At 36.6% G+C, this 25968-nt stretch overlaps 1 protein-coding gene, 1 non-coding gene and 1 pseudogene across 2 annotated transcripts in view; 2 read left to right on the forward strand and 1 right to left on the reverse strand.

The window, feature by feature from the left end:
* The window catches only part of UVRAG (UV radiation resistance associated), a 273971-nt gene that overhangs the window by 116466 nt on the left and 131537 nt on the right, over positions 1–25968 (forward strand). The window contains exons 7-8 of the mRNA XM_033120283.1: positions 4865–4970; positions 25744–25870. Of these exons, the coding sequence (XP_032976174.1) occupies positions 4865–4970; positions 25744–25870 (233 nt within the window). The remainder of the gene's footprint in view (positions 1–4864; positions 4971–25743; positions 25871–25968) is intronic.
* On the forward strand, positions 6–75 carry LOC117031375 (small nucleolar RNA U2-30). Its single transcript, XR_004424522.1, has one exon. It is a non-coding gene; the product is annotated as a small nucleolar RNA U2-30 (small nucleolar RNA).
* On the reverse strand, positions 23471–24449 carry LOC117030343 (malignant T-cell-amplified sequence 1-like; annotated as a pseudogene).

Here is a 25968-nt window from a genome sequence, read left to right on the forward strand (position 1 = left end):
ATTCTGAGCAATGATGAAAAGGTTTTACTACTGACCTTTATAACTATTAAGATTTCTACACTTGATCTGAGGTCAGAATTAAGAAAAAAAAACTAATTTATGTAATCTTTGTTTTAAATATAATATTTAAAAATGATAAATATAGAAAACTATCACGTTAATCTTTCTGTCTCCCACTGATATTCACAATAAAAAATAATCAAATCTTGGGAGTGTGCTTTTATATTCAGACATTAGTCAACATTCAGTCAGCAAGTATATTTTGAGTGCCTCCTTTGTGCCACATCCTGTGCGAAGCACTGCAAATGTATATGAAAAGAGATTTATTTTTCTCTCCGAAAGATCTAGTAAGGAAATAGACAAGGAAATAAACAGTTGCTGTAAAATGTGGTTGTATAATCTTTGTTAGTATTGTTGTATACACGGTGCCACAGATTTCCAGAGGAAGGAGAACCTCTACCTGTCTGGAATAGTCAGGGAAGTCCTTTGAAGAAGAGGTTATGCTTGAGCTGCCCCTTCATGGATTTAGGTGTGTACTTATCTGTTTCAAGAGACAGGGAAAACACGTAGGCAGTTAGAACAGCTCACTCAAAGATACACAAGCAAGAAATGGTGTGATGTGTTTGGAGAATTACCAGTGGTTCAGTATTGCTGGAGTTAAGCTTGCAAGGTAGGGAATATCCGGAAACGAGACTGGAGATTTACGCTGGGACCACATCACAAAGGGCCTTTGCTTGCTTTTAAATTTCTTTAGAGCCACCTTTGTAGAGTATTACTATCAAGAGAGCATATATACATACACATCCAGAATAACAGGCAATAGAATCTTATTGGTATAATCTCTTTTATTGGAATCCTTAGGAACCCTGAAGAAATTGCTGAATAACTCATCTTATGAGCAAACTAGTCACAATAAGAGTTGCTCCCTTTCAGATGACTTAAGAAATCCTTAATAACTATCAGGCAACTTCCAAAAGTGCAGAATATGTCATAAATAATTTTAATGTGTAGTGTTAATAATAACAATAATAATAGTAATGCTGAAAGAGGAATTGATGCCATCAAATCCCTGATAAAATTAACCTCCTTATATATATAAGGTGTGATCAAACAATGTTGACTGGATCTGGCACCGGGTGACTTCTGGCTCTTCCCTAAAGTCAAAATGACCATGAAAGGTAAATGTTTTCAATTGATTCAGGACATTGAGGCAACCATGGCAGTACAACTAAAGGCACACACAAAAGAGGACTTCCAGAACTGCTTCCGAAAGTGGCAAGAAAGATGGGATAAGTGTGTTCAAAGAGCGGGAGAGTATTTTGAAGGGGATAGAGGCAATGTGTCTTTCACTGTAATTTTTTAAATTTAAACATTCACCATATTTTTTGATCACACCTCACATAAGTGAAATTATATGACATTTGTATTTCTCTATCTGAATTACACTACTCAGCTCAATGCCTTCCTATGTCTTTGCATGTTGTTGGAGATGGCGAGATTTCATTCTTTTTTATGACCAAGTAATATGTCATTGTATATATTGTACCACTTCTTTACTATTCATCCATTGATGGACATCCAGGTTGCCTCCATATCTTGGCTTTTGTAAATAATGCTGCAACAATCATATAGATACACATGGCACTTAAAAGTAGTATTTGGTGTTCTTTGGATGAATACTCAGAAGTGGGATTACTGGATCCTTCCTTGTCTCTTGTTAAAGCCTTTATTTTAAAGCCTGTTTTGTCTGGTACAAGTATTGCTACCCCAGCTTCTTTGTTTTGTTTTGTTTATAATTTCATGAAATATCTTTTTCTATTCCTTTACTTTCAGTCTGTCAGTGTTTTTTGATCTGAAAGTGAGTCTCTTATAGGCAGCATTATGTAAGAGTCCTGCCCTCTCTTCCATTCAGCCACCCTATCTGTGTCTTTTGATTGGATCACTTAACCCATTTACATTTAAAGTAATTGTTGATAAATATGTAGTTATTTCCATTTATTATCCTTTTTTTTTTTTAAATCTTTTTTTTCTCATCTTAAAGAAGTCCCTTTTAAGATACATTGTAGTAATACTGGTTTGGTGGTGATGAACTCCTTTAGGTTTTTCTTGTTTAGGAAGCTCTTTATTTGTCCTTAGATTCTAAACGACAGCTTTGCTGGGTAGAGTAATCTTGGTTGTCGGTCCTTTTGAGAAATCAACTGACAGTTTTATGGGAGCTCCCTTGTAAATAACTATTGCTTTTCTCTTCCTGCTTTTAAGATTCTCTCTTTGTCTTTAGCCTTTGGCATTTTAATTATGATGTGTCTTGGTGTTGGTTTCTTTGGATTCATCGTGTTTGGGACTCAGTGCTGCCTGGTCTTGTATGTCTATTTCTCTCGCCAGATTAGAGAAGTTTTCCATCATTGTCTTTTCAAATAGATTTTTAATTCCTTGCTCTCTCTCTTCTCCTTCTGGTACTCCTATGATGCAAATGTTGGTACACTTGATGTTGTCCCAGAGATCCCTTAAACTATCCTCATGTTTTTTAATTCTTTTTTTTCTGTTCTGATTGGGTGTTTTCTGCTACTTTATCTTGTAAATCACTGATTCAGTCCTCTGCTTCTTCTAATCTACTGTTGATACCCTCTAATGTATACTTTAGTTCAGTTACTGTATTTTTCGTTCCTGACTAGTTCTTTTTATGTTTTCTATATCTTCATTGAAGTTCTCCCTGAGATCATTGAGTATTTTTATAACCAATTTTTTGAACTCTGTGTCTGTTAGATTGCTTGTCTCCATTTTGTTTAGTTCTTTTTGTGGAACTACGCTTTTATTTAGGACATACTTCTTTGTCTCCCCATTTTGAGTGCCACCCTGTGTTTGTTTCTGTGTATTAGGTAGGGCTGCTATGTCTCCCCATCTTAGTAGAGTGACCTTATGTAGTAGGTGTCCTGTGGGGCCCAGTAGTGCTGTCTCCCTGGTCAACTGAGCTGGGTGCTCCGTGTGTCTCTTGTGTGGATTGTGTGTGCCTTCCTGTTGTATTTGAGCCTTGATTGCTGTTGGCACATCAGTGGGATGGATTGACTCTCAGGCCGATTGGCTGTGAGGACTAGCTCTGATTACAGTGGAAGAACTATTGTGCAGGGGTTGACCCCACAGAGTAGGATTCACTTTAACAGGGCTCTGGTTTCTGCCAAGTCCATCCTTTGTGTGTGTTATTTCTGGAGGTGGTTGTGTGGTGCTCTGGTGTGGTCTGAAGCTGGCCACTGGGTGTGTTCTTCTGGGGTCTCATGGGAGGGGCTCTCTTGCAGGCCAAAGTGAGCCACTGCCTGTGCCCTGCCCAGGGCTATCTAGTATGAGCTATAGAGTGATCTGCAGATGGTTGCCACTTGTGCTAGGCTTGGAGGTGCCTGGGAGAAGCTAAGTTTCAAACTGAGTGTCGCTACCACTAGAGTCAAGCTTGGGGCCACTTGGCAAGAGGAATGGGGCACACAGAGGCCAGATACTACTTGTTTATGGTTTGTGAAGCATTGAGAAATTTTAGAAAAGTCCACAGCATAAGCCAAGACAAACCTTTTATATGGAAAAGCCATTGGAAGCGGCTTGAGTGGACCTACAAGTTGGGTAGGGCAGGGTCTCAGGGCATCAGCAGGGCAGGGCAAACGGTGTTAGGTTGATGGAGACTCAGATATGGCACCTACCTACTCAGTGCAGGCTGGGTTTGGGGAGAACTCAACAAAGGAACGATGGCTGCTGCCAGCATTTCTGTCTGGGTGAAAGCTGCCCTTCCAGCCCTCACCCTGCAGCCAGACAGTTCAGTTCCTCCCTATATGTCCCTAGTGCCTTCTGAGTTGCTGCCCCAGTGCTGGAGCACAGAGCAAGTCTGTCAGCTAGCGAGTCCATGCATAGGCTCTTTAAGAGGAACAATCTGGGTTGGTTTTCAGTGTCAGAAATTATAGGGACTTCTCTTCCTGGCACTGGAGGCCTGGGCTGGGGATCCTGGTGTGGAGCTGTGATGCCCTTGCTCCTCAGGGGGGAACCTCTGCAGCTGAGATATCTCTCCTGATTTTTAACTGCCACACGTGGGTGTGGGACCAGACCATTGTGTGTCTCTGCTACTCCGACCTCTTTTGACATTGCTTCTCTGTATATCCTTAGTTATAGGACTTCTGTTCAGCTAGATGTCATGTGATTTTCAATGAAGGTTGTTCTGTAGTTTAGTTGTAATGTGACATGGTCGTGGGAGGAGGTGAGGACAGCATTTACCTATGTTACCATCTTGGTTGGAAGCTACCAATTTGACCATTTTTAATAGGTAAATTTATAAGATGTATATAACTTGAAGATAAAGAGACCAAAAGAAAAAAAAAAACCCATAATAAAACCAAAAAAGAAAATAGCTCTTAATGTTTTCAATGTTGCTTGTTTCAACATGGCTGCTACTTTAAATCATCAGTTTTCTTAACTGAGATTATTAATTCTTTTTTTCTTTGTGGCTACCCATAGTAATATTCAGCCTTGACAGCAGTGATGTTCTTCTGGTGACTTCAGCAATCCACATAACTTCTCTTGGACCTCAGTTTCCACATCTGTGAAATGATAGTGTTCAACCAGATCATTTTCTATGTTTTGTCCAGACTCCTCTGTGTTCTTCATTTTAGCTCTCAATGCATCAGTGGCAGTTAGGCAGGTATAGAAAGGGTATTTTTAGAGCATTTTGTGTTTCATTGTAAATATGCTAGAAAATTGTGAAACATTGAGTTTGGGTTCATTATTAATTGTGTTGATCATGGAGGGTTTGTTCTCATTTCATTCCATTTATATCTGTGACTGTGTTTGAGAGCTTATAGTCAACTCAAATTTTTCTACAACTTTTTATTTCTAGGCTTCATAGAGCCCAGTGTGCAATTAAACAGACTCAGGTAACTGTTCAGAAAATTGGAAAGGAAATTGAAGAAAAACTAAGACTCACATCTACAAGCAATGAGCTGGTACGTTTTTATATATTTGCCTGTTTAAACTCCTTGATTTCTAAATATGATCATCATATTCTTCTTATATTAATTTCTTTTTTTCCCCAAAAAACTTGAGATAGTTTTTTCTTTCGTTTCTTTTATCTTAATGTTTCACTGAGACTTGTATTGGCATTTAAATGTTGGAAACTTTCTCATCTGCTAATAATGTACACAGTGCCTGCCTTTTTCTGCTAGATGAAACTTTAGATTACATACAATTACTTAGAAGATAATTCAAAGCTATTTAATTACTGTCTTATAAATTGAACTCTAAACTGAACTGTTTAGTGAATGAAAAATAGCTGCCAGAAGAAAAATGAAAATCTTTAGGAACTAACCTACTATTAAAAGATGAATTTAAAAGTATTTGGATTGAACCTACTAATAAGCTGGTTTATAGGCAGTGTTCTCTTTTGTGAAAGATTCTTTTAATGAGTCATTTCCAAAGAAATAGAAATTCCATTCCACGTAGACAGATTTAAGATATATCTCGTTTGTACTTTTCTAGTGGAGAAACAATATTTTTTTTTTGAAATGAAGATTCTGTCTTTGTAAGCACAAAGGGGTTATAACTAATAAATTGAGCTTTTCTCAAAATGAAGCCACATGGCTATGGATAGCTTTTGATGGAATTTGTGCTATGAATTACGATACTTAAAATTCAAATCCTAAATGAAGTCCTGACTAAAAATATTTAGCTATTTGTTTGCGTAAACTCATTATCTTCCAGTTGTCATTTTTAGCACTTGGCAGAGGGGCTTATATCCCCAAATGGAAATTTCATGTTTCCTTGAAGGTTTGCCCAAGATAATTTAATAGATGAACTATAGAAAAGCAGCAATGCAATTAACCCACACAGACTTCTCGCTCATGGAATTTGAAATTAATGAATGGAAACCTATTTAAACTATATAAAATTGCTGATTTTGACCTATAAATAATAGTTGCATATAGTTCAACCTAATATATAATAATGGCTAGTGCTGTACCTTGCACATAGCAGGCATACAAAATACGGTAGCTGCAATAACTGTGGAAGTAATACTTACTATTTATATGACCTTTCTTGCCTATGGAAAATCTTCCATTTTGGAGAAGCTGTTAACTCACCTCTTGTAACTTAGGCCCGATGAAGGACCAAATTCCAGATGACAAATATATCGGAGGAGGATAAGAAACAGTTATTTTTAATCCTTTCTATAGCATATAAAAATGCCACATTTTTAGAACCTTTGTCTGGGGGAAATTGCTAGGTTTTATTTTCTTATCTTTCTCTCCCAAGGCAAGACTGGGAAATTATTTCATTAAATAACTGCATATGCTTTGTCTCAGTATGAAAAAATGTGTGTTTAATCCTATTTTTCTACAATATAAGTGGTGACATACAGAGCAAGGTGATAGAATGTATGAGTTTGAAGAGGTCAGGTTCAGAGGTTCACTGTGTGTTTTATGCTGCTTAGTCAACATCACTGGAAAAATTCATTGGATTTTTGAACTGGAAGTGAGCCTAAAAATCTAGTTCCCTTATACACCCACTTAAAACCACACCTACCTCAGTACATTGTATCCCTTTCTCTTCTTTATTTTTATTTATACTATTTATTATCCTTAAATATGTTATATACTTTACATTTGTATCTTGTCTGTCTCTCTAAACTATGTGAGGGGAAGGATTTTTGTCTGTTCTTTTTCCTCACTGCTGTATTCCCCAGTGTCTAGAAAAGTGTTTGACACATAATAGGTGAATAGGTGCTCAGTAAATGTTTGTTGAATTTCAGAATGAATCTAGTGTAATTTTCTCTTATAAAAGGACAGGAAAAATGAGGCCTGCAGAAAAGAAGCAACTCTCCCATAATCATTTGAGAAAGAAATTTTGGTTTACTTGTCTCCTTTCAGGGAATAATGCCATGTACTTGTTAATGATCTACTTTAAGATTCACCTGTAGCAAATTAGGAACTTTTACTATGATCTTTTTTTCCTCATTCCCTTTCCATATTGGTCCAAGGTCATCATACTCCAACCTAAGCATTCTCAATGTATAAGAATTAATTTTAATTTTAAGTATAAATACAATCAGAAGGCATATTTGATCCTGAAAGAAATAAGATTACCTTCCAAGATCAAATGTAATTGACTTTGTTACAAGAAATTGGGTTCATACTTGATGACTTTCAAAGATTTGGCATCTTCTCACATTACATCAATGTCCAACGTAAATTTTTTAGCATTTAATTATGTTTTTTATGAAATTTCTGCTGTTGCAATCTTGAAGTTTTATTTATCTGTTTTGGATTTTGTTATATGCCTTTCCTGTATCTGTTGAGATATTTGTATGTTTCTTTTACATTATGATGGTGAAATACATTGATTGATCTTTGAATGTTAATCCAACTTTGCATTTTTGGGAAAGCCCTTCTTGTTAATGATGAATTATTCTTTGTATGTATATTACTAGATTTGATTTTCTAAAAATTTAAAGGATTTTGCATCTAGTATATTCATGAGGAATATTGACCTGTAGTTTTGTTTTCTTGTAATCTTTTTGTCTGCCTTTGTTGTCAGGGTAGTGTTGGCCAAATCTAGTGAGTTGGGAAGGATTCCCTCTTCTATTTTCTGGAAGAATATATGTAAAATTGGAATTATTATTAAATGTTTGGTAGAATTTACCTGTGAAGCCATCAGGGTCTGAAGTTTTCTTTATTGATTTCGAACTAGGAATTCAGTTCTTTGATACCTGTAGGGTTATTGAAGTTTTCTGCTTCTTGAACTTTGGTAGCTTATGTCTTTCAAGGATTTGTGCATTTCATGTAAGAGGTCAGTCGTTTTAATTTTAGTTCTTCTAATGGATTTGTAGTGTTTTCTTATTTTGGTTTATAATTATATTTCTATGGTGAACATTTTTCATATCTTTGTTGGTCACCCATGTCTCTTAAGAAATATAGGTTTAAATATTTTATTTTATTTTTTATAAATATTTTATTATATCTTATTTATTGAGTAATAAAATATTTAAATATTTTTGCCCATTCAGAAATAAACTCTTTATTTAGATTTACAGAAAACTTCAAAAGAAAGAGAGTTCCCATATGCCTTTCATCCAGTTTCCTCTAATGTCAGCTTCTTATAACCACGTTACATTTGGTATATGTCATGTGGTACATCATCAAATCAAGAAATTAACATTGATACATTACTATTACCTATGGACTTTATTCAGGTGTCCCCAGTGTTTCTACTAATTCTTTTCTTAAAATAAAAAACTTTTTACAACAGTTTTAAATTTATAAAATTATTACAAAGATAGTACAGGGAGTTACCTCCTATGCCCCACATCGTTTCTCCGTTAGTAACTCCTTACCTTAGTGTGGTACGTTTGTCACAATTAAGCTGTACTGGTAAATCATCATTAACTAAAGTTCATGCTTTATTTAGAGTTCCTTAATTTTTACCTAGCGTCACTTTTCCAGGATCTCATTCAGGAAACCATACTACATTTAGTAGTCATGCTTCCTTAGACTCTGCGTGATTGTAAAAATTTCTCAGACTTTCATTGTTTTTGATGATTACTAAAAACAATGCTTTGACAGTTTTGAGGATTACTAGTCAGATATTTTATAGAATATCCCTCAATTGGGATTTGTCTGATGTTTTGCCGTGATTAGACTAATGTCCTTTTCTCGTTCAGTATCCAGTCTAGGATACCACATTGGATTTGATCATGATGTCTTCCTCGATTTCTCTGATCTATGACAGTTTCTCATTCTTTTGTATTATTAAATCACCATGACGAATCACTGTTTTTATTAACCTTGATCACTTGGTTAACGTACTGTCTTCCAGATTTATCTACTATAAAGTTCCCTTTCCATACTCAGTTTTTTGAAAACAAGATACTAAGTCCAGCCTACACTCAAGCAGAGGGGACCTAAGTTTCACTTCCTGGAGGAGATATTATTTGGAATCCTTTGTGAGAAAGATTCATCCCTTCTCCCGCCATTTATTTATTCAATCATTTATTTATCAGTATGCACATGTGTATATTTATTTTATACTTTATGTTATAATCCAATACTGTGTTTTTTATTTTCTTGCTCAAGTTGTGGCATTGAGAGCTCTTTGAAGTTGGTTCCTGTATCCTTTTGACACGCCTTCATTTCTTTTTTGTTTGTTGTTTTAAAGCACTTCCTTAATTTCTGGCACTATATGGTCTAGGCTCATTTTGTATTTTTTCTGTCTCATCTGTAGAATCAGCCATTTCTCGAAGGAATCCTGTTCCTTTCATTGGATAATGGTATTTAGAAACGATCTGGGTGCTGGGTGTGCTTGTTGCTACTGGGTTTTAACCGCTTCTAGGCCCTCTCAGTGGACAGACCTGGTATATGAGTACACAAGTATCTATCTTTTTATATATATATTAAAATAAACATGTTCACACTAATATAGTCAACCCTAACACCACAGGTTTCGTTCTCGCCTTTCCCCGTCACTTTATTTGTAGTATCTTTTTCTGATAGTGAGAAACCTGGCTCCCATTAGCTACAATTTATTTACTTATTATTTTTCACTCTTAGTGTACATGTAAAGTAGTTTCAGATTGTTTTTCCCTCGTTTTTAAATGCGATTTTTGTCTTCTTATGTTGGAGTTAGAGAGAGAGAGAGAGAGAGAGAGAGAGAGAGAGAGAGAGAGAGAGAGAGAGAGTGTGTGTGTGTGTGTGTGTGTGTATTTTCTTCTCCCTAGATACAAGTCCTTTTTCTGATATGTGTGTTGGGAATATTTTCTTCCAGTCTGTGGCTTGCCTCTTTATGTTCTTAATGATGTTTTCTAAAGAGCAAGAGTTTCAAGTTTGATGAAATCCAGTGTATTTTTTAAAAATTTAATTTACGGTTCAGGCTCTTTGTGTTCCTTACAAGAAATCTTTGCCTAACCCAAAGTGATACATAAATTTTCTCCTGGGTTTTACTCTAGAAGTTTTATAGTTTTGGGCTTTACATTTATACCTATGATCTCTCTCAAGTTAGTCTTTTTTGTACAAGTTAAGCAAGATAATTTTTTTCTGTATGAATATCCAGTTGTTTTAGCATCATTTGTTGAACATTCTTTCCTGTCCTTATTTAAGTGTTTTGTAATGTTTGTCTAAAAATCAATTGATCACATATGTGTGTATGTATTTCTGGATTCTCTGTTTTGTTCCATTGATCTATATGTCTATCTTTCACCAATACCAAACTCTCTTATTATTATAGATTCGTCGTCTTAAAACCAGATAGGGTAAGTCCTCCAACTTTGTTCTTCTTTTTAAAAATTCCTGTGGATTTTGTAGGTGCTTTGTATTTCCAAGTGAATTTGAGAATCAACTTGTCAGTTTCTATAAAAAAATAGTCTGCTGGAATTTTGATAAAGATTTGTAGATCAATTTGTGGAAAATTGCCATCTTAATAATACCAAATTCTGCAGTCCATAAACATGGCATATATCTCTTTTATATAGATTTTTCTTTGATACTCTCAATAATATCTTGTATCTTTTTCTCTGTAGAGATTTTGGACATCTTTGGTTAGAGTTATGTATAAGTATTTTATATGAGGGTTTTTTTGGACATTATTGCAAATGGGATTATTTTTGAATTTTTGATTCTCATTTGTTTGCTGCTAGTACATAATAATACAATTTATTTTAATTTAGTAAACTCATCTTGCAATCTTGTTATATTAATTTTTTAGTTGAGATAGTTATTATGCAGATTTCTTGGGATATTCTATGTAAACAATTGTACCCACAAACTTGGACTGCTTTATGTGCTTTATTTAATTTTTCTGCCTTATTTCAATAACTAAGATATATATAACATATAGTACAATGTTGAACAAAAGTGTTAAAAGTGGAAATCCTTTCCTTGTTCCTGATTATAGGGAGAAATAATTCATCCTTTCTCCATTAATGTTAGCAATGCCCTTCATTGGTTTGGGGAAGTTCCTTCTTACTCCTAGTTTCTGAGAGTTTTTATCATGAATGGATGTTGAATTTTGTCAATTGGTTTTTCTGCATCTATTGAAATGATCATGTGATTTTTCTCCTTGATTCTGTTAATATGGTGAACTATGTTGATTTAATTTCAAATGTTTAACTAGTTGCATTTCTGGTGTAAACCTGAATTGATTACAATATATAATCTGTTTTGTATCTTGCTGGATTTGACCTAGTAATAATTTAAGGGTTTTTGTGTCTATATTTATTAGAGCTATTGGGATGCAATGTTTTAAATTACTTTCTCAGATTGGTATTAGGATTACGGTGTCCTGGTAAAATTACTTGGGCAGTGTTCCTTTTTCCTAGTCCATTTTGACCAGAAGCAGAAGTTTGGATTTTTAATATTCACTAGTACTATGCTGAGATTTCATATCTTTTTATGCATTATAAGACTATTTTACTTATTCTCACTCAGCGTGTTTATAATAGTGGCTTTAAAGTCTTTGTCTGATATTTCTAACATCTGGGTCATCTTGGGGTTGGCATATGTTGGTTGTCTTTTCCCTAGAAAGTGAGTCACATTTTCCTGGCTCTTCATATATTGGGTAATATTGCATAGTATCTTGGACATTGTGCATGTAATCTTGTGGAACCTCTGGATTTTGTTACTTTGTCCTGAAGAATATTGATGTTTTTATTTTAGCAGGTAATTAATTTGGTTAAGCTCAAATTACAATGAACATTGCTTCACATTTTAGTACTTTTACTCTTAAGCATAACAAATGTGTGTTTGCCTCATGCATATGTGGTTTAGGATTCAGTCAGAGACTCAGATTCGGTTTAAACAGAATTTGGGGTGCCTATTCTCTGGCTTCCTCCATTCTTGTGGCCTTTATAGCCTGATCTGTTTGCTCGTTCTTTTGACCAGAAAGATAGTTGTCTTTCTGTGGAGTTTGACTGCAGATAACCTCAGGGCAAAGCCACAGAAAAGGGAAAAGTCACTGTGTTGGTTGCTTGCACCAGGTTCTGAGTCTCCTCCAAAATCTGCCTGCCATTGATCAATCTCTAGAACCCTCAGATAGTAGCTTTTTGTATTTTATCAAGTCTATAGCTGTTATTTATGCAAAGACCAGTTTGTTAGGTGCTTATTCTCTTATACCAGAAGCAGAACTCCTGTATGCTTTATTATGATATACTTTTTGCATTATCTTCCAGCTGGACCTGGGTTCTAGGCCTGACATTGCTGCAGTCTATGAAATTAATGGGTTGGATTAAATATTTTCTAAGGACATTTTTTTTGTCTCCCTTAGTAGTTGCAATGGAAACAACTTATAAATGACGTTTAAAAGCAAATCTGTTAACTTATAGGACAACTGCCAACTTTTTTTCATATTGTTAACTATTTTCTATTTTGGTGAGAAAACTAATATAGATGAGTATGCCCTGAGCCACCAATTCTCAAACTTTTTAGTCTCAAGACCCTTTACACTCTTAAAAATTATAAAGACCTCAAAGAACGTAGGGTATGTCTATTGATAATATCTAGGTTAATAAAAGACCAATGGATTCTCACATTTACTTCTGCAATCTGTTGTGATATCACAACATTTATAGATTCTTGGAAACTCTACTATACAATTGAGAAAATGAGAGAAAAATGGAGATAACAGCTTAGTATTATGATGAAAATATTTTGGATCTCACAGACTGAAACGGTCTTAGGAACGCTCATGGTTTCCTGTACCATGCTTTGAGAACTTTTGCCTAAGGCATTTTAGCTCCAGTGTGATCTATGAGAAGAAAATTGTTTCCTTTAATATATCATTTATAGATTAGTGTGTCATGCTGAAATGAATCTTTAACATTGCCCATCACTATTTTTGTAAAGACCCATAAATAGGAATGTGTGTGCTTGCAAATAGATGAATGTATCTGTGATTTTCAGATCAAAGAGTGACGTATAAAAATACCAAGATCCAATTAAAAGTGATCCATTGAAGATGCACATGTGACATTAACTAATTATACATGTGAAACCAGAGGCCAACTGAGTCTGGGGCTCAGGCTGCCAATGCCGCTCAGCCAACAGGCCGACACAGGAGTTGGGTCATAGAATAAGCGTTTATCAGAGCACCAGTGGTGTAAGAAGGCAGCGGGTTAACACCTTTGAACACTGCATTGACATTTTCAGTCCATCTTGGGATATTTAATGGAAAATCTGTGCGTTCCTCCAGAGGCTACATGATGGTTCCAGGAGTGTGCATAGAGCCTTCCCTCTGGCCCCATGATTCTCTGGTGCAGTCAGTAACCTAGGAACAATGATGGGATTAGCCTGGTGGACCATTGAGATTGTGATCAATATGCCTAAGAGAACTAATCATAAATTTCAGGGAACTGGGTGGGACAGGGGACATTCCAAGCTCAGACCACAGGGGTGTGATCTATTGTCAAGTTATAGGTAGGTGAAGGAAAGGTGAGGCCGGGGATGCAGAGAGGCCCCTGCTATTGGGGTGCCAACCAGGCTTTGCTTCAATTCCCCCCATCTCTTATTCATTTTATGTCTATAAAATTAATATGGTGGCAAGGATAGGGGACGATGACCATTCTTGGCCGCTTCCTGCTGAGAGTGGGCGTGGGGGCAGTAGAGTTTCTTGCTAATCTATCACAGTGGGCAGGGGGCTGTTTATGGCCCATTCAGCAGTCAGAGAGGCTATTGCACCTAGCTATTATATCAGAAAAATTTTACAAAGATGTTAGTTTCTTATTCTCCCTAGAGGAGTCCAGGGAAGAGGAGAGCTAAATGGGGTTCAGTGATATCCCAGGTGGGGCACAAGTAGAGAGGCAATAATGAGCAGCTCCAGCAGTTCTGTTTGAAGAGGAGCTTTGGGTCCAATTGACTCATAGGAACAGGAATCCTTCCTTCTGGGGGAGTCCTGTGGAGACTTAAATGACGTAAGTTTGTTTCGAGCAAAGTGGACCCAGCCACTGACTCTGAAACCTGACAATGGTTGGGGTGCTCGGAAAAACTGCAAAGGGTCCCTTCCACTTAGGAGCTAACTGGTTTGTTAGAGACCTGTCCCTCTCTAGGTCCCCTGGCTTTCCGGGGCTACAATGTGTAGAGGGGTCGACCTGGGGGAGGTACTGGTCCCCTATATTTCCTAAGTGCCTGCTGAATCTCTCCCAAGTTAACAGCATAGGAAATAAGCAGAATTGAGGTTAGAATCTCAGCAATTAGAGCCAGGGTTTAGAGGTCTCCTGACAAAACTTTCCCAGAGTCCTTTTTAAAGTCTGATTTGCTCGTTTTACATTTCCTCTAAGGTATAGGTCAATGGTAAGGAACAGGCTTGCATATGAGCCCAAATTTAGGGGTTTTATTTTTCCACATAACTGAGCAAGTTTCAGAGGAAACAGGTCCAGAGTGAGCAGTCAAGACAGAATAAATGGCTTCCATATCAATCAGGTAATTAACAGTCTTAATCAAGGGCCACCCACAGTTCCTCCCCTGTGGTGAGATAAGCCTCTTTCTCCTGGGGGGCCTCTGGGACCCTCAGGCCTGTCTCAGTCACAGGCATTTGCAAGGATGGAGTTGTCTCTGTTCTCTTCAGAACAGGGGACAATCCCTCCAGTGCCCTTTTAGTTTGCGTAGGGGGTACAGCTGTTTTGGAGGACCTCTTCTGGGGCTTGTAGGGGGCCCCTGACGTGACCCTGGCCTTGGCCTGTCTATTAAACTGCAGCCAAAAATCTGGCCTGTCTCTGGCCTCGTCTCCAGTCTCACTGTTCCTTTCTTTCCTCGTTTTCCCTGTCTCGGTTGTTAAAGGCATTTAAACAAATTCCCTGGCCTTCTCTAGGCTCTGAGTCTCTTTATCAGGGATGTAACAGTGTGCCAGAACCATGATAATACCCTGTTAGGTTAGGGAAAACATTAGGCTAAGTTTCCTTATACTGGTCTGTACTCTGACGCCGATGAGGGAACTTGAGCTCTAGCAGTCCTGAAATACAGAAGTTTACATAACTATTTCTTGAGTAACTAAAGACCTAATTAAGACAATATAAAACATAGAAAATTACTTTGATGACACATATAATCTTTGCTTTTCAGGCACAAAACTTTTTCGTAATATTATAGCAGACCAATAATTTAATAAACGTCTTATTTAGCAAAGAAAAAACTTAACTCTAATTTTTGCACCAGCTTACTTTTGATATTTACATTTACTTAATCGCATTTAGCTTAACCATGTGTAAAATTCTCTCAAGACTTTTCTTTACAAACCTTCTATAACTTTCCCAGCCCCTATCTTAGTTTGTCCCCTCTCACTCATTCAGAAATAACCACCCTTAGGGCAGACTACTTTCTTTCAGTTCCTTCAAAACTATATTTCTGTACCTTATACCTTCCTTGAAAACACACATCATTTTCTTTCATATAAATTAGAATCCATAATCATCAGAACCTTGATTTTACTGATTACTAAAAGCAAGCAATTAGCATTTCCATTGGCAAATGCAGGAATATATATATATATATATATATATATATATATATATATATATATATATATGTGTGTATATATATATATATATATATACACACACATATATATATTTAACTTTTATTTATTTTAAGTGTGTGTTTTCAGGACCCATCAGCTCCAAGTCAAGTACTTGTTCCAATCTAGTTGTGGAGGGCGCAGCTCACAGTGGCCCATGCGGGGATCGGACTGGCAACCTTGTTGTTAAAGGCACCGCACTCTAACCAACTGAGCTAATCAGCCGCCCCCAGGAACACATTTTTAACCTTCAAAAGCATAGGCTTTTGTAATAAAATACAAGATATATTTATTAACACATCTTAATTTATCTTTTAACGTTCCTGTGACTAGAAGCCAGAAATAGATGAACTCAGACCTATCTACTAATTAATACTTCAGTATTTTATTGTTCGGAAATACCTAGATATTCAATTATTTTTATCATTTAACACAACTTAGCAAAACTAAAATCTTAAGTTACCAACAGATGCTGAGAAACCACACCCAAACATCCACACTATATTATATTACTGAAGTTTCATCTGAAACCTTATTTTAGTTAACATTTTATTAGTTCTTAAATCTATAAGATTTCAAAGTTAATTATTACTCAAGCTATTTTCTTCTTTTCCCTCTTCTTCCGCCTCCTCCTGCCCCCACTCCGGTTCAAGCCGTTGTTTCTCAGTCTAGTTGTGTAGGACACAGCTCCCTGGCCCATGCTGGTATGATGAGCCTTGTGCTCCCCCTGGCTGAGGCAGTTGATTGCCAGCCGTCAGTTGGCTGCTCACAGCAGCTCATGGCAGCTCTCGCCAGCTGCCGGCCACTCACACTGGCCACCAGCCACTCATGGCAGCAGCACATGGTAGCACACAGCAGCCCGCGGCAGCACACAGCAACTGATGGCCACTCATGCTGGCCGCCGGCCACTCCTGGCAGCACACAGTAGCCCACGGCAGCACACTGTAGCCCACGGCAGCACACAGCAGCCCACGGCAGCTCACGGCCAACCTCCGGCCGCTCACAGCACGCCAGTTCCAGGGAGAGCCGTTGTTCAGAATCTTAGCTGTAGAGGGTGCAGCTCACTGGCCCATGTGGGAATCGAACCAGCAACCTGGGCATTAGGAGCACGGCGCTCCAACCACCTGAGCCACCGGGCCAGCCCTCAAGTTATTTTCTCGACAAATTTTGAAACAGAGATAACATATATTTTTGTAAACCCATGTAAAACGAAAGATACTATATTTAATGTTAATAACCTTAAAAGACATGTCTATTTAACCAAAAGTTGAACCAGCCTTAGTATTAAAATATTTTCTTAGATCATATGATCCTGAAAAGTACTTGGGTTAGTTTTTATTAATTGAATTTATTTAAGTGCTTAATCTCTTTTTCTTCAAGCCAATCAAATACAATCTGGTAATACCGTCCACAGGCAAAAACATTATATATAAAACATAGACATACACAGATATCAGAGATCATATACTTATAAACAGAACTATTAACAATTGTAGAGAAGACCTAAGATCTTACAGTTGCCCCTACAGTTTCAAAGAGGCTGGAACAAGGGGTGGGGGTACTGGCTTGTGGCATTAGCTGCTTGTTTTTAAGAAGGCCTATTTTCTTCAGTTACCTCAGCCTCAGGCATTCCTGGTTATAAGTGGATTACGGGTTGGGTGGAGTCCCTTTTTCTCTGAACTATCAGTTTTGTTCTCTTCTTTTCAGGGTCTATCATAAAGACTTATATTAGGTTGGTGCAAAAGTAATCGCGGTTTTGCAATTATTTTTAACCTTTTAAACTGCAGTTACTTTTGCACCAACCTAATACATAAGAAATTTAATCCTATCTTCCAGACCTCTAACAGAACAATTTCAGTTGCAAAATAGTATAATAATTCAATGACCCATTGAGCGGCCAGCACTCTCCAGAATCTAATACCGTGTTTCCCTGAAAATAAGACCTAGCTGGACCATCAGCTCTAATGCGTCTTTTGGAGCAAAAATTAACCTAAGACCTGGTCTTATGTTACATTATATTAGGTAAGACCCGGTTTTATATTATAGTAAAATAAGACCGGGTCTTAGAATAATTTTTGCTCCAAATACTCATTAGAGCTGATTGTCTGGCTAGGTCTTATTTTCGGGGAAACGGTGTCTACATTAGCCAAGCAGTATTGCAATAGAACATTAATTTCCTTTTGGTCAATGGCTTATAGCCATAGTTTTGCCAATGGCCTAATACTTTGCCGATTGGGCTCTAGGCTGGGATTGAAACCTTAGATCCCATTTTTGAGCTTTAACAAATACAGCTGGACTACACACACACACACACACACACACACACACAGATCCAAGTATTCCCTGAATCAGACAGACAAAACCAGAAAAACTAACTTTGGATCCGATTACCAAAACCAAAACTAAACCTGGCCAGGCACCAAATTGTGATGTGACGTCGTCTTACTCCATATACATGGTCCATATTTCATCTGGTCCATAGACTGTCAGACAGTCGGCTAGCCACATGATTCCCCGATGGAGTCAGTAACCCAGGAACAATGATGGATTAGCCTGGTGGACCATTGAGACTGTGATCAATAAGCCTACGGGTTCTAATCTTAAATTTCAGGGCAATTTTCTAAAACAGGGAACTGGGTGGGACTGGGGACATTCCAAGCTCGAGCCACAGGGGGATGATCTATTGTCAAGCTACAGGTAGGTCAAGGTGAGGCTGGGGACTGGGAAAGGCCTCCACTGTGGGGGTGCCAAGCAGGCCCTACTTCACATGGAGTAAACAGATAAGCAGAATAGAACACAGAAACCCTTTAGAATATACTTAGGGAACATTAAGATCTCTGAGCATTTGACTTAGATGCATTAGAAAGGGTCAGAACCAGATCCCACGTGGACAGGGTTTGTTTACTCATCAGAAATTACAGCTAGCAATTCTGGTTTTGAATGACTTGATATATTTCTGTAAATGGGCCACTTTCTGCACATGGACCATAACACAAATACACTATGCACACACCTTCCTGTATTAGTTTAGTATTTAGATTAAGTTGTACCCTTAGTTCTTTGATTCTGAAAAACATCCTAATTTGAGTGCATACTCAGGAATAGGGCAGATTAACCTCCTACCTGGGCATATCTCTGTGTTCTCTGAACAGAGTTGCTTTCCTTTTTTTCTATTTTTTTCTCATGCTCAGGTAGAATTAATTCACTTTATATATTTTGTGGAAAAATTCAAGTTAAGGAAATTGAACACCTCTTTGTGTAAAAAGATTGCTTCCTAAGAATTTACATATTTCTTTCCTCAGTGATGTAAAAACACCCTAGGGCTTCCTTATGACATTATTGGATTACTAAAGAAATGCAGATTGTTTCTTGGTTCCTTTTTCTTTAATGATGGACAATCTCATTAAGTTTCATTTCAGTCTTTGTTTTTACAGTGGGTTGGCAGGGCTTTTGTCTTAACTAGACCCAAACTCTTAGAAAGCAGAAACCATTTCTCATTCATCTAGAAGCACATAGTAGTAGGTCAGTCATTACATTTGCTTTGTTCAGGAAAAATTGATTAGAAACTTTTCATACTTAATAGAGTTCCCCAGTCAAATACAATAACGATGATTGGAAATAAGCTTTTCTGCTTGTTTTCTTGGCTTGAATGTCTTTAACAGATGATCATGCCATCTGTTTAGAATCAGTATTTCAGAGATGAGGAAGAAAGCATTTTGGGTGAGAAGTGATAGCTATAAAGTACTTTCCACACAACTGTCAAAAGTCATTTTCCATGTCCATTCCTTCAACAAGGCCATGCCATTACTCATCTCGCTGAGTGCCATTGCTTCCTCATTGTCTGTGAATCAAATAGAGATGGGACTTTTTTTCTTTTAAAGTTTTCCATCAGCTTATCCCAGGACTTAGTAACCTATTCAGTTTTTTTAATGAATGGATTTTTTTTCCGATTACAATTTTAATTAGCAGATATTTAGAACGGAGACAAGAATTTACTTGGTACAGCCAAATTGCTAGTTTATTAAGATTATATCATAGAAAATCAAGAGGAGTATATTATCGACACCATTGATAAACACCAGGAGAGAAGAGCGCATACATTCATAATGCAGTAATTGTGTGTAAATGCAAACATGTATGAGCACATACATGTTCCTTGTGGGGGCAGGATTTCAGATTTCATCTGGAGGCAAATTCTGGCAAGGTATTTGTATTAAAAGAGAGTCTGAGTAAAGTTTAAACTATGGTTTCATAGGTTTAAGTAGAAAATATTTTTATGCAAAGATAAATGAATAAACTTATTTAGCAAACTTAGTTGTATCTCTGTTTAAATGTCTGAGATTTGTTTTATTAAATGAACATTCAGTAAAATTGACTTCTTTGGAAGTACAGTTCTATCATTTTTTTAAAAAATAAACTTTATTTAGAATAGTTTTAGTTTTACAGAAAAACTGTGCAGAAAGTTTCCATTTTTCCCCTTTTCCCTCCAATATCTTTGTTATTACCATCTTATATTAGAGTGGTACATTTGTTACAATTGTTTAATCGATATTAATATTATTAACTAAAGTCTATAGTTTACATTAGGGTTCACTCTTTGAGTTGTACATTCTGTGGTTTTTGATAAATGCATAATGTTGGGTATTCGCCAGTAGAGTATCACACAGAATACTTTCACTGGCCTAAAAATCCCCTATATTCTGCCTATTCATCCTTTTACCGCTCCCTCGGAACCACTGGCAACCGCTGATCTTTTTACTGTTTCCATAGTTTTGCCTTTTCCAGCATGTCATATAGTTGGAATCATATAGTATGTAGCTTTTGCAGATTGGATTTCTTTTACTTAACAATATGCTTTTAAGTTTCCTCCATGTTTTTCATAGCTCATTTCTTTTTATCGCTGACTATTTCATTGTACGGATATACTACAGTTTATCTGTTGACCTACTGAAGTGCATCTTGGTTGCTTCCAAGGAATAAAACTACTACAGACATTCATGTGTAGGTCTTTTTGTGAACATAGGTGTATAACTCATCTGGGTAAATATCTAGGAGCACAATTGCTGGATCATATAATAGGCCTATGTTAGTTCTATAAGACACTGCCAGGCTATCTTCTAAAGTGACTGTACCATTGTGCATTGCTACTAACAATGAATGAAAGTTTCTGTTGCTCCACATCCTTACCAGCACTTGGTACTGTTAGTGTTTTGGATTGTAATTATTTTAATAGTTGTGCAGTGGTATCTGATTATTGGTCTAATTTGCAATTCCCTCATGACATACGAAGGTCGGACAATTAAGTTCGCGCACTTTCCACCGTGGGCTTATAGGGTGGAAAGTTCACAAACGGAATTGTCCAACCTCAGTAGGAATTGAGCGTCTTTTCATATGCTTATTTGCCATCTGTATATCTTCTTTGGTAGAAGACAGTTCAGATCTTTTGCCCAATTTTTAATTGAGTTTGTTTTATTTAGTTTTTAAAGTTCTTCGTATATTTTACATATTTCTTTATGATAAGTGGTTTTCAAATATTTTTTCCCAGCTTGAGACTTTTCTTTTCATTCTCTTAATAGTGGTTTTTGCAGAGCAGAGGTTTTAGTGAAGTCCAACTTACAAATTTCTTCTTTCATGGGTTATCCATTTGGTGTTTTATGTAAAAAGTAATCTCCAAACTCAAGGTCACCTAGGTTTTCTCCAATGCTACCTTCTAGAAGTTGTATAATAATTTTTTATTTCACATTTAGGTCTATGATCCATTTTGAGTTAATTTTTGTGAAGGGTGTAAGGTTCGTATCTAAATTTTTAGTTTTGTTTTGTTTTACATTTGGCTGTTCAGTGGTTCCAGTACATTGTGGTAAAAAGGCTATGTTTCCTCCATTGAATTGCTTTTGTTCTTTTGTCAAAGATTAGTTAACTATGTTTGTGTGTGTCTATTTCTGGGCTCTTTATTCTGTTCCATTGATTTATTTGTCTCTTCTTTTGTCCATACCACACTGTCTTGATTACTATACATCTTTATAGTAAGTCTTGACATTAGATAGTATCAGTCTTCTAACTTTTTCTCCTTCAGTATTGAGTTGGCTAGTCTATTTTTTTTACCTTTCCATGTAAACTTTAGAATTAGTCTGTTGATATCCACAAAATAATTTGCTGGGATTTCACTCAATCTTTAGATCAAATTGGGAAAATTGGACATCTTAATAATATTGTTTTCCTGTCCACGAACGTGGACAATCTCTCCATTTATTTGGATCTCCTTTGGTTTCTTTCATCAGAGTTTTGTAGTTTTCTTCATTTATCTTGCATGTAATTTTTAAGGTTTATATCTAAGTATTTTATTTTTTATGCTAATGTAATTGATATGTTTTTAATTTCAAATTCTAATTGTTTCTTGCTATTACATAAGAAAGCAATTGACTTTTGTATGTTAACTTGTACAATGCAACCTTGTTATAATCTCTTATTAGTTCCAGGAGGGTGTTTTTGGTTTTGGTTGTGAGAGAGTTGATTCTGTAGGATTTTCTATATGTATAATCACACAATCATAAAATTATATAAACAAAGATGATTTTATTTCTTCTTTCTCCATCTGTGTAGCTTTTATTTCCTTTTCTTGCCTTATTGCATAATTAGTACTTCCAGTACATGTTTAAGAGAGTGGAGAAAGGGGACCTCCTTGTCTTGTTCTCCAACTTAGGGAGAAAGCACCTGGTTTCTCACTACTAAGTGTGATGTTAGCTGTAGGTTTTTCTGCAAATGCTCTTTACCAAGTTGAGGAAGTTCTCCTTTACTCCTAGTTTGCTGAGAGTTTTTGTCATAAATGTGTGTTGAATTTTGTCACATGCTTTTTCAGCATCTATTGATATGATTCTGATTTTTTTTTTCTTTAGCCTGGTTGATGTGAATTCCATTAATTGATTATTGAATGTCAAGCTTGCCTTGCATACCTGGAATAAATTCCATTTGGCCATGGTGTTCTTATACATAGTTGGATTTGATTTGCTAATGTTTTGTTGAGGAATTTGCCTTTATGTTCATGACAGACATTGGTCTGTATTTTTCCTTTCCAGTGATACCTGGTTTTGGTGTTAGGGTAAAGCTGACTTCATAGAATAAGTTAGAAAGTTCTATATTTTGGACGAGATTTTAAAGAACTCATATTATTTCTTATTTAAATGTTTCGTAAAATTCACCAGTGAAACCATCTGGGACTGGTGCTCTCCATTTTGGAAAGTAATTAATTATTGATTTAATTTTATGAGTCTATTCCTATTCAGAGTATCTGTGTCTCTTAGAATGAGTTTTGGTAGATTGTCTCTCAAGCAATTGGTTCATGTCATCTAAGTTATCAAGTCTGTGGATATAGAGTTGTTTATAGTGTTCTTTAATTATTCCTTTAATGTCCATGGTATCGGTTGTGATGGCCTCTTTTCATTCTTCATATTAGTAATTTTTGTCTCCTCTTTTTTTTTCTTGGTTAGCCTGGGTAGAGTTTCATCAGTTGTATTGACCTTTATGAAAAACCAGCTTTTGGTTTCATTTATTTTGTGATTTTCTCCATTTAATTTATTCTTTTTGGGGTCACTAACTTCTTGAAGAACTTCTGTGTCTTTTATATTCTTTTGCCTAATTGGGGAAGCATTTTAACCATTATTTCAGTAAGTGCTTTTTCATTCCTGCCCTCTTTTTTTTTCCTCTAGTACTGTTAGATTGGTGTAGTTCCTATAGATCCATGAGACTCTGTTCATTTTTTTTTTTATCTTTTTGTTTTTTTTCACTGTCTATAGTCTCTGTTGTTTAGATTGGACAGTTTCTATGTTCCATTTTCCCAGCTTTTCTCTGTCTCCTAATTCTGCTATTTGAACTCATTCAGTGACTTTTTTTATTCCAGTTTTGAATTTTAGCATCTGTTGAATTTATTCAGCATAATCACAGAGGTATTGTCTTCATGCCATCACATACAGACACAAACACCAATACTACACAGCCCATCATTTAAAGAATGGATATTTTCAGTGCCTCCTTGTTGACTTTTTCAGTATCTTCGGCAGACATCTTCATGACTCTGACATACAGAAAATACTGTTTTCCTTCTGTCATGATGGCAACAATCGTATCTCCTGCAACAGGGTAAGTTTAACTCTGGGAGTTAAGCCTGGACACGAAATTTTGCTCCTCTGAGTACAAATATGATGGCTCCTTTATCAACCTGCTGGTGTGGCAGGATAAAAAGATATTTGTGAAATAATTTTAGGGTTGGCTGAAAAGTTCTTTCACCTTGTCTAAAAAATAGTAACTTCCCATTTACTGTAAGGATTTCTATATGTTCATGGCATCACACCATTTTGACAGGATCTTTCTTAGGCATGATTTGATTAAGCCATAGTTCAGTATCTGGAAATTGCTCTATCAATTTGGTCTTAACACCCTTTATAACTGAGGTTTCCTACTGGATGTAATTGGACACATTTTCTTTTTCATCAAATTTCTTGAACGTGATTCAGGTGAAGAGGGCAACAATAGGGAAGGGCCTGGAATGGCGGGGTGGGGAGGGGGGATTGCATTAGCAAGAGTCCAGCAAATCCACTTATATGTGGAAGACCAGCACTGACAATCAGAGCTGTTGTTATCTTATTTCTCCTATTCCAGTTATTTTCAGTTCTACAATTTCCATTAGTTTTTTGTTAATATCTTCTATTTCTTTACTGAGACATTCTATTTCTTTGCCAAGATGTTCTGTTTTTTCATTTTTTTTTCAAGTGTGTTTGTAATTGCTAGTGAAGCATTTTTATGATGGTTGCTCTCAGATCTTTGTCAGATATTTTTAACATGTCTGTCATCTCCATGTTGCAATCTATTGATTATCCTTTTTCATTTACTTTGACATCTTCCTGGTTTTGGGTATTAGTGATTTTTGATTGAAACTTATACATTTTGGGTATTATGTTAGGAGTCTCCGGATCTTATTTAAACCTTCTGTTTTACCTGGCTTCCTCTGACAACTCTCTCTGGTAGGGGAAGGGAGAGGCTCCATCTTAGTACTGCCAGGTGCGTGAAGAAGTTCAGGTTCTACAAGTCCCTTCCATTGATACTAAGTGATTGTCTGTGCACACACGTGTATACACACACACACACACACACACACACACACACACACACACACTACTGGCCAGGGGTGGGAGTTCCAGCTCTCTCCTAGGCCTCCAATGATACCTACCTAGTTGGGAGGAGTAGGAGTGCCTTAATACTGCTCCCCAGATGGCCTCCACTGATATGAGGAATATAGGGTGGCCTATTAGTGCTGCATAGTAGTGAAAGTTCTGACTCTCCACTAGGCCTTCTCTGATGTCACCCAGCAGGGAGAGAGAGGGTTATCTTGTTACTGCTACAAGTCCAGGCTTCCCCTGTGGTGTCTACTGACATTAAAGGGGGCTTGATTGGTTACCGCCTGGTAGGGATGAAAGCCCTAGGTCCCTGCTTGGCCTTTTCTGAAATCTGTGGGATATTAGAGCACCGTGGTTCCGTTTGCCAACGATGAAGATCTACTTTTTGTTTCTGTGGATTTGCCTGTTCTGAACATATCATATGAATAGAGTCTCTGTCTTTTTTAAACTGGCTTCTTTCACTTAGCATAATGTTTTCAAGGCTCATCCATGTTGTGGCATATATCTTTTTATGACACGTAATATTCTTTTTATTGCCAAATAATATTCCATTGCATAGATATACCACATTTTATTTATTGATCAGATGATGGCTATTTGGATTAATTCCACTGTCTGCCTGTTATGAATAATGCTGCTATGAACATTCATATTCAGGTTTTGTATGGATATATTTTTGATTCTCTTGGGTATATACATAGGAGTGGCATTATTGGGTCCTATGGCAACTCTGCATTCAACATTTTGAGGACTCCATTTCTTTTTTATTAGTAATTTTTTGTTATTGTATTGTGATGTCAGGAAAGAGGCTTGTAGTGTCTTTTGGGTTCTTAGGAAGAACTGTCCCCAGGCTTTAGCTGTATTTCCATTCTTATTTTTTACTTACATCTGTACTCTTTCTATTAAAATGATGGGTGCTAATAATTAAGTTACTCAGGAGATCAATAAGTTAGTTGAGTATTAAGTGCTTTAAACCATTATGCATTTTGAAACATTATATATGTATAATTATTCAGTCATGACTTTTATATTCATAAATTTACCTGTGCTTTTAATTATTTAGAAAAAAGAAAGTGAGTGCCTGCAATTAAAAATTTTGGTGCTTCGAAATGAACTGGAAAGACAAAAGAAAGCTTTGGGACGGGAGGTGGCATTACTGCATAAGCAACAAATTGCATTACAGGACAAAGGTAAGTGAAAACACTGTACAAGTAGTCCCACTTCCATATTTAAGTTTTCCTTTCTTCTCCATAGGCTCAAATAGTCATCTTTGTGTAAGTTTGCTGAT

The sequence above is a fragment of the Rhinolophus ferrumequinum genome, chromosome 11, assembly GCF_004115265.2.
Source record: "Rhinolophus ferrumequinum isolate MPI-CBG mRhiFer1 chromosome 11, mRhiFer1_v1.p, whole genome shotgun sequence".
NCBI lineage: Eukaryota > Metazoa > Chordata > Mammalia > Chiroptera > Rhinolophidae > Rhinolophus > Rhinolophus ferrumequinum.